This window comes from Triturus cristatus, chromosome 10 (assembly GCF_964204655.1).
Source record: "Triturus cristatus chromosome 10, aTriCri1.1, whole genome shotgun sequence".
In the NCBI taxonomy this organism is placed as follows: Eukaryota; Metazoa; Chordata; class Amphibia; order Caudata; family Salamandridae; genus Triturus; species Triturus cristatus.
In genome coordinates this window covers 565,853,079-565,867,039 of record NC_140593.1, presented here as the reverse complement: position 1 = coordinate 565,867,039, position 13,961 = coordinate 565,853,079, and the positions used below count along the sequence as shown (strand labels likewise).

The following is a 13,961-nucleotide window of genomic DNA, read 5'->3' as shown; positions in this document are numbered from 1 at the left end:
CCTCACCAGTGGCATAGTACACCCAGCTAGAGGGGTGGCTGACCTATGCCATAGGCAGTGGGTTGTAGGCATGGCATACAGGGATGTGTGCCATGTCGAATCTTCAATTTTCTCTGCACCAAAACACACAGCCTGCAATGGCAGTGTGTGTGTGTAAAGGTACATGACCTCTAAGGGCTGCAGCACATATTGTGCCACCCTTAGAGGGCTTCCCCGGTCACAGTGCCCTTGGAACCCATGGTACCTTTTACAAGGGACTTGCATGTGGCCAGAGATGTGTCAATTGGGGGTACAAAGGTACAGTTTTGGGAAAGAACACAGGCCCTGGGAACCTGATTGACAGGGACTCAGGGCACATCAATTCAAAGTGCATCAGAAATCTGGCAACAAGTGGGGGGTTACTGCAACAGAAAGCCAGCTTCCTACAGCACTGATGAGCACCTTTTTACCTGTACACCGGGTGAAGGGTCTGCTAATTTCCTGCGAAAACAAACCTGTTGATTCAGCCATAACTCATGTCAGTCACTTCCCATTGCATATAGTCATGCTTGCGTGTAGCACATATGGAGAGACTGTGTGCATAATGTCCTCTTGGGGACACATTTCTTATTCCTCAAAATGGTTTTCCCTGTGTCAGGCTTAAGGTCATTCTGCCTTCCTTGTCCTTAAAACAGTCCCTGGGCCTGAACCACACAAACTGCATAGTAGCTTCAACAACATCTGGATTTTTGTCTATATTTCGCATTCAGTCCAGATATTTTTCTTGCAGTAGCAACTGTCAGAAAGAGGTTTGGCTGACAGGTTACCCTAGTATCCTGATCAGCCCAAAGCAACTCAAACCCTCTTGAGAGATCTAGATTGGGGTCTTCCAGGCCACATCCCTATGACCATTTGCCACATCTCAATTTCTCCAGTTCATGCTCCATATTCTACCTGAAATTCGAAGATAACTACCGTTCTGGTTAGCTCTTGGCGTCTTTCCAGTGCCCTTTTCAACACCAGCAGAAATTAGGAGATTGATGTCCTAGAAACAGGATACCTTGTGCTGATGTTTCCTTTGTGGATGTAAGGAGGCTTAATACAATGGATACGTCCAGTTTTTAAGGACATACCTGGATTACAAGTGAGTGAACTGACTTCCGAGGGGAGGAGCTGCCCTGACCTCAAGAATAAGCCCGTGGCCCAGCAGACTGAGACAAGTGGAGGATGACTTGATTGATCACTGTTTGTAAAGAAAATATAAATTCCAGTCATAAAAGATTTTTATCTACTAGAATGTGTAATTTATAAACAATTTATAATTGCTAATTTCTTTAGATTATAGAATGAATTATTGTATGTATGTATTAAAACAAGTTTCATAAACATGTTTGCTTGATTACAATTTAACACAATTTCATCTCTGTTTGCTAGGCTGGAAGTGCACCTAGTTGGAGGTTTCATTGATGATAGGCGGTTATCTCAAAAACTAACTAGTCAGCTTCTTAGTAAGTTTATATTTTTTTTTAACTCTCCTCTAAAACAATAAGCTTTATCTCTGGGTTTGAGCAGCAGTGAATTAAGCAATGATGACTGCAGTTCAAAGAGTTCCTTATGTGTCCTGTCTTTCAAAACATTGTGGAAATCCACTGGTGAAACAATTTCTTCCACAGTATTGGGACTTACATAAACTCACGTGTTTTATCAAATAAGTGCCCACACGTCAGGTGATACATTTGTTTAGTGCTGCCTACCTCTGCGTAAACCATTGAGCTTCACTGGGCCTCAACGTCTATGTTTCCCAAACAGGTCACCGTTTTTTAAACAATTCTAACCTTCATTGCCCATTGCTAGATTCCTTGTTTCCCAATAAATTAAGAGGATCTCAGATTACCTCCTATGTTTTAGCATTGTAAAGTATCTTTCATATTTTGAGTTGTTGCATTGTTTGTTTCCCTTTTCTTTTCAGCGCTACGTTTATTTTGATTGTGACATTGTTTTATCAAAGCCTGCAAGGAAATATTCCTTCTTAATACCCAAATCTCTTAGTGTCCTAAAGTAATAAAGTAGGAAGGCATTTAGAGTGTTACACTTAGTTAAGAAAAATGGCAGCTACCAAAAATCTTAATCAGTGCCTGCACTGTCCAAAAACAAATCCTGATTCTTCCAGTGGTGCACCCTATTAAATCTTTAAACCTAAAGCTTTGCGGCTGCAGGGGCTTAAGGACTCTGTAGTGAGCATCAGATGTCATGGTCTTGCACAAGAGCTGATGTCATTCGTGGTACACAGATTTTCTTCCTGTCACAGCACAAAGCAGTTACTTTTGCGATATTCGGTACCAAAGTTGGAACTCATGTTAATTTGTATAATCCGGAACCAAAAATGCCTGGAAGATTGCAAATAAGCACCTTGAACCCACTGCACCTTTGAACGTATTCTGGTTAGCCTTCAGTCAGTGCTTAAATTAGCTTCTGCCCTGGCCCTAACTATGCAAAGATTAGTTTAAATTTTCAGTGCAGTATATGTCTTTATCCTTCCTTTGGTATTGAACGACACTAAAAAGATCACATTCTCCTCACCCTCAACACCACCATCTCAGCAGAACTTGTTTCTTTGTGAAAGGCTGCTCCGATATCCAGTCTTTGGATTCACACACTGTATATGAAGACGGAATCCGGTTTCATTCCTCATTATTAAATAACTATCATCCATTAGCCAGACAGTATTTTAACTTGAACACTGTTGTATTTTGCAGTCTAACATCACAGGTAAACAAACATCCCTAATCTCAATGGCGTAAAATGTGGTTCCCACATTGTCAGCCTTTTCCCTGTGTGCAAACGTATGTCATGCAGCATTTTACACCACATCATCTATTTTCCTGCATTAAGTCAAAGGAGTACTCTCCACTTTTACAAATCTGCTGAAGAGCCAAAGCACAAGACCTTGCTGGAAAATGTTGCCAACCAGATGTCTTCTGTAAGCATTGATTCAGATATTCTGGGTTTTGTACAAGTATCACTAGAGAAAAACCTTTTCTTCCCTGCAACCTTCATCCTCCTATTCCATGTCTTCTAGGGCCAGCAAGTTGTCTCCTTCTGACACCAGAAGAACTATTGCGGCTCAGAAATTCCCTTCCACTGCTGCCAAAGAACATAATGTTAAGGGCATTCTCTCAGTTTCTCTTATCATCCCCTCCAGTTAGTCAGAAAGTATATCTGATCTGATGCAGAACACGTAGCAAGAAAGGAGAGTGTGTTTGCTGACCACTGAATTTACGTCTAAGACAAAGTCCTTTTAAGTTTACCCAATTTAAGTTTGAAAGCTTTGACAGTTGCAGAAGTGACACGGATACTGCATCTAAGCACTTATCCATGGTCAGTGCTCCTTTGGCCCTGATGTACATGTCGAAACCTAAAGTTCACCTACAATCACTGAACATTGAAAGCAGGCCAAAGAGCAGATGAGTTAACAGCACTATTGCATACTGTAATCACCCCTTGTCTGCCCTTATAGTAGTTACAGTATCGGAGTGATTCAGATGAGTGTATGTGTCCATGTTTGTATTAAAAAAAAAAAAAGCTTAACATTTGAGACACAAGGACATAATGTGAATGTTTTGTTCCAGAATCACACATTTGTTTTAGATTAAAAACCAAGGGTGTGGGTTTCGTGGTCTGCAACCTAGACGCCAGAAAACACCTCCGTGCATATGCATTTAAATAGCTTCTCATACGACAAGGTGATAGGTGCACTTCTTCGGAGAGCTTTGGATGGAAGAGTTTTTCAGGAGATTTATACGGGTAGTGTTGTGATGTGTTGTGAGGGTTCTCTGTCTGTGATACACTTCCTGCAGAATTCTGTGTTTTATACATGTTGTTAAATTTCCAATATTAAAAGGTGAAGAAAGCTTTTCTGCACTAGTTAGTTTTGTAAACATGACCATTTTACAGACCTCTTCCAAGATGACCGCTGCTGTGCGCCAAACTGTGATCAGAAAGCTTAGCAAGTATAACATGGGGTATTGTGGTTGAGATGAAAATTTTCCATGCATTCCACAGATCCTCCTCAAAGGCATCTGAGATAAAGGGCAACTCACTGTGGTGACTCTCCTGTTTAATGCTGCTTGAGTCTCCTGAGGATTGGACCAGGAACCCTGGTCCTGATACATTCACCAGCAAGACCTCCAGCATGTGGCCCTGAAACCATAATTAGGACCTGGACTGCAGTCTGTAATCTGCATATTCATTTCCCTTAACTGAGTGTACCGATAATATAGTAGCGTTTTTGGGTAATTTCAGGGTATGATATTAATCATGTTGCTGCAGTCCATCAATTCCTGGTAATGGTAATTGTATTGTACAATGTAAGCATTAGTCATGGAACTATGATCCTGGAGTCTCTGTACTCAATAGAACTCTTTCTAGACAAGTAGACTGAATGTTCATGGCCAGTACAACGCTCTCCTGCCTGCATCTCACATAGGCTTGATGTGGATTCTTAAGACCAAAGTAATTCTTAGCACACCTGTATTCTCAGACCTGTGCTTACAGGGAACAGGAGACATTTGTGCAATTCCTTAGGTATCATACCAAGTTTGACCAATGGATTATTGTACCAGTAGAATTTCCTCTGAGTTCCCGGTTCCCCAAGTAATTCTCTACATTATCTCTCTCTCTCTCTCTCATCTGCATTTTGACTTGGAACCTGAGTAACTTCAGCAAACACTTCCAGTACTGGTAGACTGTCATAGATTTATGCCAGAATAATCTCTTCCTTACCTCTTCTCAGATCTAAGTTCACTTGGATTTTTGACACTTGAGTAATTCTCCGAATAGCTTCATCTCGAAACAGGTTTTACTTAGTGAAGGAGTAATTCTTGGAACTCCTTTTATACAGCATGTCTGGATTGACTTAAAGTGTTAATGTTAATGATAAAATACTATCTAAAGCAAGACCAGATGGAGCGCCAACCCTAAATAGCCTGCCACAGACCCTGTTTAAATCAAACATCCCTCTCTGGTCAAAGCAGCTAGCAATCCATTTCGATTATTCACTAAGGAGCTCAGTTATACCCTACTCACTAAGGAGCTCAGTTAAACCCGACTCTTGGCGAGGGGCAATAATTCATCCAATCTATAAGTCTGGCTCCTATTCGTCCCCAAACAACTACAGGCTGATACCCTTACTGGACAATGAGGCGAAGCACTTTGCGAGCATTCTACTCGAAGAACTGAGCTCTTGGGCTGACCGGAAAGGACTGATCCCAAAAAATCAAAAAGGCTTCATTGCAAACTCTGGCCCCATGTCTTACTTACTGCCCCTATCGATACTTATCGATAATGCAATATTTTCATCCAAGGTGGTTGCTGTTTTGTTGATTTCAAATCTGCCTTTAACCGGGTTCTAAGGGAAGGACTTTGGGCGAAGCTAACGAAATGGGGAATCTCGGCCAAACGTTTGGAGGCAATAGTCCAATTACACACCAACACCTGGATACGAGTCAAGCTTGGTACTGGCTCACACCTATTATGAAAAATCACGCCGACAAGGGGAGTCAAACAGGGATGCGTGCTAGCTTCGCTGCTCTTCAATCTGTTCATTGCTGACCTCTCAGCGGAGCTAGACGCAATAAATAGCCATCCCCCCAAGATTGGTGGTGTTCAGTTAAGCAGCCTTCTGTATGCCGATGACCTTGTCCTCAACAGCCTTATGCGAGTTGGCCTGCAACGACTGCTAAACAAATTATATAGTTACACCGCCATGAACAACCTGGAGGTAAACTTAAAGAAAACTCAAGTGGTCATATTTGGCAGGAAACTTCATGGAGGTGGTGGCTGGTCATATAATAACTCTGAACTCTCGGTAGGAAAATCATATGGTGAGATATCCGCTCTAGCAATCTTGGCGGGTCATACAGACAGTTTTTTCAAGAATGCGTACAGCAACTATCAGCAAGTGACCTCTGGAATCCCAACCCAAGTAATACAGCTTTCAAAATAAGTATCAAGAAGCGAAGCTGAATGTGTTCCTATTCTTCTGACAAAGTGAGCCTCGCCAAACGCAAGCACGCATGGGCAGTAATCAACTCTTATCAGTTGGCCTCTCTTCCATCATATCTGCCCTGCACAGGTGGTTACAATAATGGTACATCTTTGAAGCTGCTCTCCAGCAAAACCAGTGTATTTAGCCCCGGCCTCACAACATGGAACCCAAATTCAACGACTTGTCATTGACTATTGACTGTTGTTACTTTGAACTGCACATTAACTTTGGGATGCTCTTTTTCAAGTTGGTCTTCTAACTGCTGCTTTTAGAAGTAACCTCAATTTTTTATTAATCGTACTTATTGATACTACGCCGGCATGTGGTTTCACTAAAGCGAAGGTTACCCTGTTCTAGAAGAAATGTTATATTATTAATTTTATTGCTTTTTTTCTTATTGAGAAAGATGGGAGGAGCTCAGTGAAAAATATTATCTAATGTCTTTTAAGGTTCGATTTTTATATGTGGATTGTAATGATTTAATTAATCAAACAATAAATATGTTCTGATATTGACACAGTGTTGTGAGTATTGGTCTTAACTCTTAGCCTTCTCGGTGCCCTACTTCCTGGTTAAGCTGGATTCTTGGGTCTTGTGGAATAATCAGTATTTCCATATCTTACAATTAGGGTTTAACTGGGACTTGAATGATTCTGTGTTTGTTGTATATGATAACTGGTTTGCACTGATGGGATGGTCTGTTCCGGCAGTATTAGAAGTGGAATCCTAGGATATCAATAGTTCTTAGTGTTCCCTTCATCTCACATCTAGGTTGTAACTTGGCACTTGAAACATGAAACCAGAGTTTCTTGCCACGTGTATCAACCTAGGTGTTGTAACTGGACTTAGTGCTGCAGCAACAAATGATGGACGGAATACAGAATGAATCAAACATTCACCCCTCATTCAAGAGATCTGGGTTAAATCCATTGTTCTTTTGCTCACTACTCCACCCCAATTTGGACACAGCCATACTCAAATCAGTCTTGACCATAGTTCCCTCTAACATGTGCGGATGCGCGCGCGTGCACAGGGCCTTCCTAAAGCGCACACATACACTTTCAAAGCGCGCACGACACCAAGAGTCCATCCTCAACCACATACTTAAACGTATGCAGATGAGCATCTAAAACATGTCACTTTCGTGGCAGAGTGCGAGGAGCAGGGGCGGTGCTTTTGAAAGGCCAGACAGAAGAGCAGCTATTCTGCGACAGGTACGCTGGGTATGCTGCAGGTTACAAATCTCAAAGCTTGTAAACTTGCTGCTTCCTCTGTTAATGTCAGGAGCCGGTAATGTATTGCAGAGGCGGTATGGTGTAATGGCAGGGCTGCCGATTTTGGAACAGAGGAGCTGGGTTCCAATCCAAGCAACCAGAAAATATTTTTTTTTGTTCGGCCCCCAGAAAAGCTTTTGAAATGTGTCACAATACACAGTGATTTGCAGCCTGCGAGTCTGCATTTAACATAAGGGCTCTGGGTGAGAGGCCGTGATCATGCTCTAATTTGAGTGCATTCAGAGGTGTAAGCCCAGGATTGGTTGATCCTATTGAAAGAATTGTATCATAGTATATCTAACCCAAACTGCGCTCTGCACGCACAACTTTCCCTGCTCTCTCATTGAGACTCAGGGGGAAGAGAGGCAGTGTTAACCCCCAGGGGAAATATTTCGAAGCTGTGCATTTTCAACATACTGACCCTAGGGCAATTCACTTAATCTCCCCAAATCTTAAAAATAAATCTTAATAATGAGTCTGTGTGTAATGCAACTGGTGCTCATGGAAAGTGTTCCAGTGCCCTTGGGCCAAGTTCACGCTATATTAAACTCAGAATACTAGCAACATTTGGGGGCACAATGCAGGAATGAAAGTTTTGTACATGGCATATATTTATTGTAGATGCACTGGCCTGCATTTCATCCATGAAAGTATAGCTGCCCCTGCTACGTGAGAAGCTGTTTCTCGGTTCGTGCTTAAAACCACTCACTTTTAATAAATACTTTCCAAATATTTAGAAGTATTAAAGAGAAACACACACATAGCAAAGAAATATTGTTGAATGCAACCTTATCATATTCTAACATGATTTTTTTTTATGTTTTACATTTCAAATATCTTTAAGGGTCAGCTCGTACACATAATAGTGCAGCCCTGTACATATGGTGCTGTTAGAATCTGGGGCGTTAGGGGAATGAAAGGCTCTGTTGGGCTTTTATCCATTGGATGCTGATCTTAGAAACACATGCACTTTTTTGCCAGTTCACTGTGAAACCACTACAGAGACCTCATTGATGTGAAAACTCACAAATTGGTGACAACAGAAAGTGGGTGCCGTCACGGAGTCATGCAAGCCAGAGTCTGGCTGTCAACTTTTAAAAAACTCTGCAGCAAAGAACTTGTCAACAAGGACACATGTGACAGTAAATCTGTTCTGGCATAATTGATTCCAATGGCTGCATTTTAAAATATGGTATGAGGTTAAGACACCCTCTGCAGAGATCTTTGTGTGCCCAGGAAATCTTAGGGGATAATAGTAATGGGCAGATACCTCTGCTGGTTAATGCAATTGCTGGAGATCTCTGTGTTTTATCTAGTTCTAGTTCTGACTCATTATTCTGCATAGAGGGTTAATGAATCTCCTGTTAAGCACATTGTGTAACATGCCAATCACATATTGTCATTGTTTTGTAGATAGGTCAGTGGGTTACTAATTTTGACACATATACTTTATTACTTTAAGTAGATAAATTGCAATCCTAATGAAGCACAGTGAGCTATGAACCAGAATCAACAAGCCTCTTGCAAACTGCAAGACATGAGTATAGAAACGTATTGTTTTCTCTCTCAATTTGTCGTATAATGCTGTTAAAAAGGATTCCAATTCTTAGTAATACCTTTTTATAAATACAGACAGCCCCAGCACCAGTACATTTTAAATCCCTACTTTTTGTTTCTCCCCTATATGCACTCTTAACATATGCCTATCTCCTTAGTATGTAGCTTATAAAGGAAGGGTAAACAACGTCAAAAACCTGCCTCAAATATTTCTTTTAAGTACTTTACTTGTAAAGTGATACTTGTGTGCTTTTGTTTAGCCTCCATTGTGTTGGAATCTAGGTATTAGGCTCCAGGTGGCTTCTTGCCAGGATCATTCTTTAACAAAAGTAGGGCTGTTGGCCCTTTAAATGAAGATTGTTTTTTGGGCTAACTTAAATTGTAAATAAGAAAGCCCCTTCACTACCTGCAGATTCCTGCTCAGAACCGATAACAGACATTCTGTGGTCCCTGCTCTATGTGTGCCAGAGTTGGCGAATTAACACTGGGAACATTTTTTGCATTTTTTACTTGGTCCACCCTGGATCCCAGTTGAAGATCAATAAAAACTGCCTCTTTCTTCTGACTGCTTGCATTAACCCTGCTGTTCAGTAAATACTTGTAATGGTAGCACCTTCAGTGTCCTGTCCTTTTTTTAAACCTGTACTATAAGTGCTACAGGAGTAAGCAATTCATGTCACGAGGATGTGTATCTACATTGCAAAACTGTATAAAATAGCACTAAGTGTGTGTGTAATGCATCTGTTTCGCACTCGTTATGACCAAAGATTTGGAGTGGTGATCACCACAGATTTTTATTTCTGAGTGAACCACTCAAATGTGTGATCAGTTGTTTGGTGCATATAGTCTTGGTTACAGTGCACAGAGATCTTGAACTTCTGCACACAGGGGAAAAAAATTAAAGGGAACATTGGTCTTGACCCTGCTCCTCATGGGAACAGTCCAGCCCGAACTGCCAAGCTGGGTCCTCCCAGGTCTGGAAACAAGCATCCTGGGACCGGTTTCGGGGAATCACCCCATATCCGCCAGGCTAGCTTGAATCCTGTAGCACAGCGAGCAAGGGGCCCTGTCTGGGCATACCCATCCCAGTTAGGGCGATAAGTGCTGCGGCAACAAATGAAATGCTGAATGAATCAAACATTCACCCCCAGTCAAGAGATCTGGGTTAAATCCATCGTTCTTTTGCTCACTATACCACTCCAGTTTGGACACAGCCATATGCAAATCAGTCTTGACCCTGCTCCTCATAGGAACAGTCCTGCCTGAACTGCCAAGCCGGGTCCTCCCTGGACTGGAAAAAAGCATCCTGGGACCAGTTTCGGGGAATCACCCCTCATCAGCCAGTCTAGCTTCAATCCAGTGGCACAGCGAGCAAGCGACCCACGTCTGAACTTAGGACATTGTATTGAACCATGTAGCTCATCTGCACTCTTCCTTATTATAAATCAGTGGTATCTTAACAGGGTTCTGTGGTCAGAAAGTGGAGCCACTGATGTCTGTGGTGTTTTTTACCTGGTATACTGTTTCTGCCTACAGTACAGGGACAGGCTCATCTTTTCTAATACTTTGATTGGTGACAAATGACCAAGTCTGCTGTTCTGACTTTGTAACTGATGTAATTGTTATTTTTGATGGCACTGCTACACACTATTCGGTCATTGCTACTTTAAGGACTATTGATTTATTTATTATATGCCTTTCAATATGTTTGATTGAAAAATGTCTGTGCATCCCGGTCAATATTCTTTGCTTTGTCTTCGGGATTATGTGGGACAGAACAATAATACATGCTAATGTTTAGTGACTGCACCCTAATATGTCCTGATGTCCTGAAGCAGACACTGTTGTTCATTGTTACTCTGTGATAGCACTCAATTATGCCACCATTCCACCATGGGCTCTTGCTCAGATCCAAACTAACTGCTTGCTAGTGCTTGGCTATCACTCTACCTACTATTGTCTTCGAGGATGACTCCTCTTTGATGGCTTAATTGTGATATCACTTTTCACGTAGATGAATTACTTACATCAGACATTTTTCGTTTCAGAAGATCCCTATTGCTCAGTTGTTTGCTGGGTCACTTGACCACTACTGAAGATGTCACAAAAAACAGGCTTAATTTTATTTTATAGTGCGGGGATTCTTACAGATCCAGGTATATTTTTCATTGGTTGTGGAACTTTCGGCGGAACTTGCGGGGGAAGGTGAAGCCACTAGATCCTTCTGTGTGTTTCCAAGACTTTCAAAACACTTAAGAATGTGTGCAGAGTTATAGATCTCTCATTAGTGCTGGTCAAGAGGAACATAGCAAGTAGTGGAAGGCACTCACCACGCCTGAATGTAAGCTCCGGCTGAAAGATGACCGGAAGTGGACGCAGAAATACGCAACTTACGTGCTATCAAAGGGCTAGGGAAAGTGGGTGAATCAGTGGGAAGTTGGAATGGTTTCTAAAAGGCCATTAAGAAGTCAGATAATTTTCTTCCTTAGGGGTCAATTACGATGTCATTAGGAAAGGCTCAGAACGGCATTCGATTTGTCCGAATCCGATTCGGAACTCGCCTTTCTGACCGACTTGGACACTTCCCAATGACCGATTACGATGGCTGGAAAGTGGTCGAACTGTCCGACTTGGCTCCGAAAGGCATTCAGAGTAACCGAGTCGGTTAGAGCCGAATCGAAGCGGTCTACGGACCGCATTTCCAGCTGAGCGATTAGGATGTTAGATTAGGACAGCCTTTCCGAATCGGTTGTGCAGACACGAATCGACTATCTGAATCTGACTTTGGGGGCCCGTAGTAAGCTCCCCTTTACCCAGGGCCCTCTAAAACAGGCCCATTGGGGTACCCATGGATCCCCACTCCCCATGCATGCGTAGTGTGGCAGGCACCATGGTGTGCCCGCCACAGGGTGCAAGGTTTTCCCCAACCACCCCTTTTGTCAATGGGAGCCTGTGTTCTCGTTCGGAACAGAGGCTCCCATTGAAGTCAATGTGAGCCCGACTGAACGATGTCCGGTAGCATCGTAATCGTTCAGTTGGACTCGCAGAACCTGATTCGTTCGCAAACGATTCTGAAACTGATTCGGTTGGAAGAGTTTCTAGATGACATTGTAATCGGCCACTTAGAGGGAAAATATAAAAATAAGACAGATCAGAACTGGAAGTATTGCTCCACGCCTATTACTAAGAAGGTAGGATATATAGGAGGGTGTTCTGAATGGCCTAATTTGTGGGATGCACACACCCCCATGAGTAAACAGGTCGCATTACTAAAGTGGGTACCACTCTGTATTTTGAGTATGGAAATGTTTTTTCTTTAGTGTTATTAAATAGATGTATTATCTTTCGGAATTTCTGCTCTGGGTTGGGGGGTGGATTACTGCAGGTATTGGTGACTTAACTGTTTGATAGGCTCATTGGGTTTGACGGCCATGGTACCATTAAGCTATTATGATGGGGCTTGTGAATTTGAAATATGAACTGCAAAGTAAAAAGTCATTAAAATGTGCACACGAAAAATAAAATAAGAATAGAGACCAATGAAAAAAAGAACTGTGATATCACTTGATTCCGCCATCTATTGGTTTGGCTTGTGAAACTGTTTTGAGATGGGGTTTCTCAGCCTCTGCAACCTGCAACATCGTCCTACTTAGCCCTCCGTCTCTTGGATTCAGGAAAATACTAGATCATTTCACATTCTGCAAAGACCTGAAAGCATGGCACATCACTCTTTATAAATTACTCTGTGCTAAACTAACCACTGCAGTATTGCTTTGAGAGCTCTTGATGGGTGATGACCTCGCCTGAGAGACTAACACCCAATTCTGGATCACTGACACTAAGAATCTATAATCCTTAAAGTAAAGAGGCCTGACAGTCCTGACCATGATACATCTGAAATGCCATTTAGGACTAGTGTCCATTGAAATCACACTCTATTGCAAAGCTGCCACTTTTAGTTGCATTGACAGAGCTGCCTACACATTTTCAAGCACATTTCTGTAGCTCATGCACCACAGCCAACTTTCCTATATATGACCCAGCCTCACTCTCTTATCTCTAATCACTCAGGCAGGGTAAGGCAACAGTATTTACACCATCAAGCCTATAACACCACTTAATATACTCTCATTCCACAAGTCACACCTTTCTTTACTAATGATAAACCAAGCAAACTTTCATATCCCAATAAGCACCCCACTGAACATCAATATCAACACCCACCACCCTACCAGTACCCATAGAAAATACTTTGAAAAAAATCCTACTCCACCCCACACAGGTACATCACATTCTAAACCGCAGTTTACATGAGTCCAAAGTTCAGATTCTAGCACAGCCAACTCAGCCTTTTACCCTTTCAATGTTAATAATGTGATTACACAATTTAATAGTAATTATAAAATGCTGTTTACTTATAAGTGTGAAACAAATATAGTTATTAGTATTATGATGTCCCCTGCTACATATCACCAGGCTGCAAACCACAACTTCTGACACCATTCATTGAATTTGTTTCCATGGCCACAATGAAAATAATCTGCTAATATGCAGAGCCTTTTGGTTTCTGAGGCAACTCTCCCAATGTTTCTTCCTCACAGAACTCAAAGCCATGGCACTACATTTAAGTGTGTCTAAGTCCAAATTTAGCACTTCGGTGTTTGTGTATTCGTATGCGCTTTGTGAATAGTGCCTTCTCAAAGCTGTGGAATTTTCCTCATTGCTGTTTTGTATCATCATATTGTAGTGCTGGATTATAGGTGCACAGACGTTTGTCCTTTAATTTCTGGCTTAGTTTGAAAGAAAAAATTGCAGGGCTACTGTCTTTTGCCCCACATAAGAATCTTCCATGGTTTAATATGCTCTCCGCAATGCTGCACAACTAGGACTATCCGTTGTCACAGAATCGAATTTGGCTCAGCATTCTCTGGTGCATGGTTTCTGAAGGCCCATTAAGTAGTTTTCGTACTTGTTGTCCTTCCCACCTTTGTCTTTCACCAAGATGACTTACATTGCATTACAGCTGTCATCTCCGACTCCATTGAATTTGTGTGAAATGTCCTATCTCTGTAAAGACTCATTCGTAACCTATACCAAACTCAAGC

At 41.9% G+C, this 13,961-nt stretch overlaps 1 protein-coding gene across 1 annotated transcript in view; it reads left to right on the top strand.

The window, feature by feature from the left end:
* Window positions 1-13,961, top strand: part of NTAN1 (N-terminal asparagine amidase) — a 297,100-nt gene that overhangs the window by 124,598 nt on the left and 158,541 nt on the right. Inside the window, exon 5 of the mRNA XM_085632065.1 lies at window positions 1,414-1,487. Coding sequence (XP_085488191.1) covers window positions 1,414-1,487 — 74 coding nt within the window. The remainder of the gene's footprint in view (window positions 1-1,413; window positions 1,488-13,961) is intronic.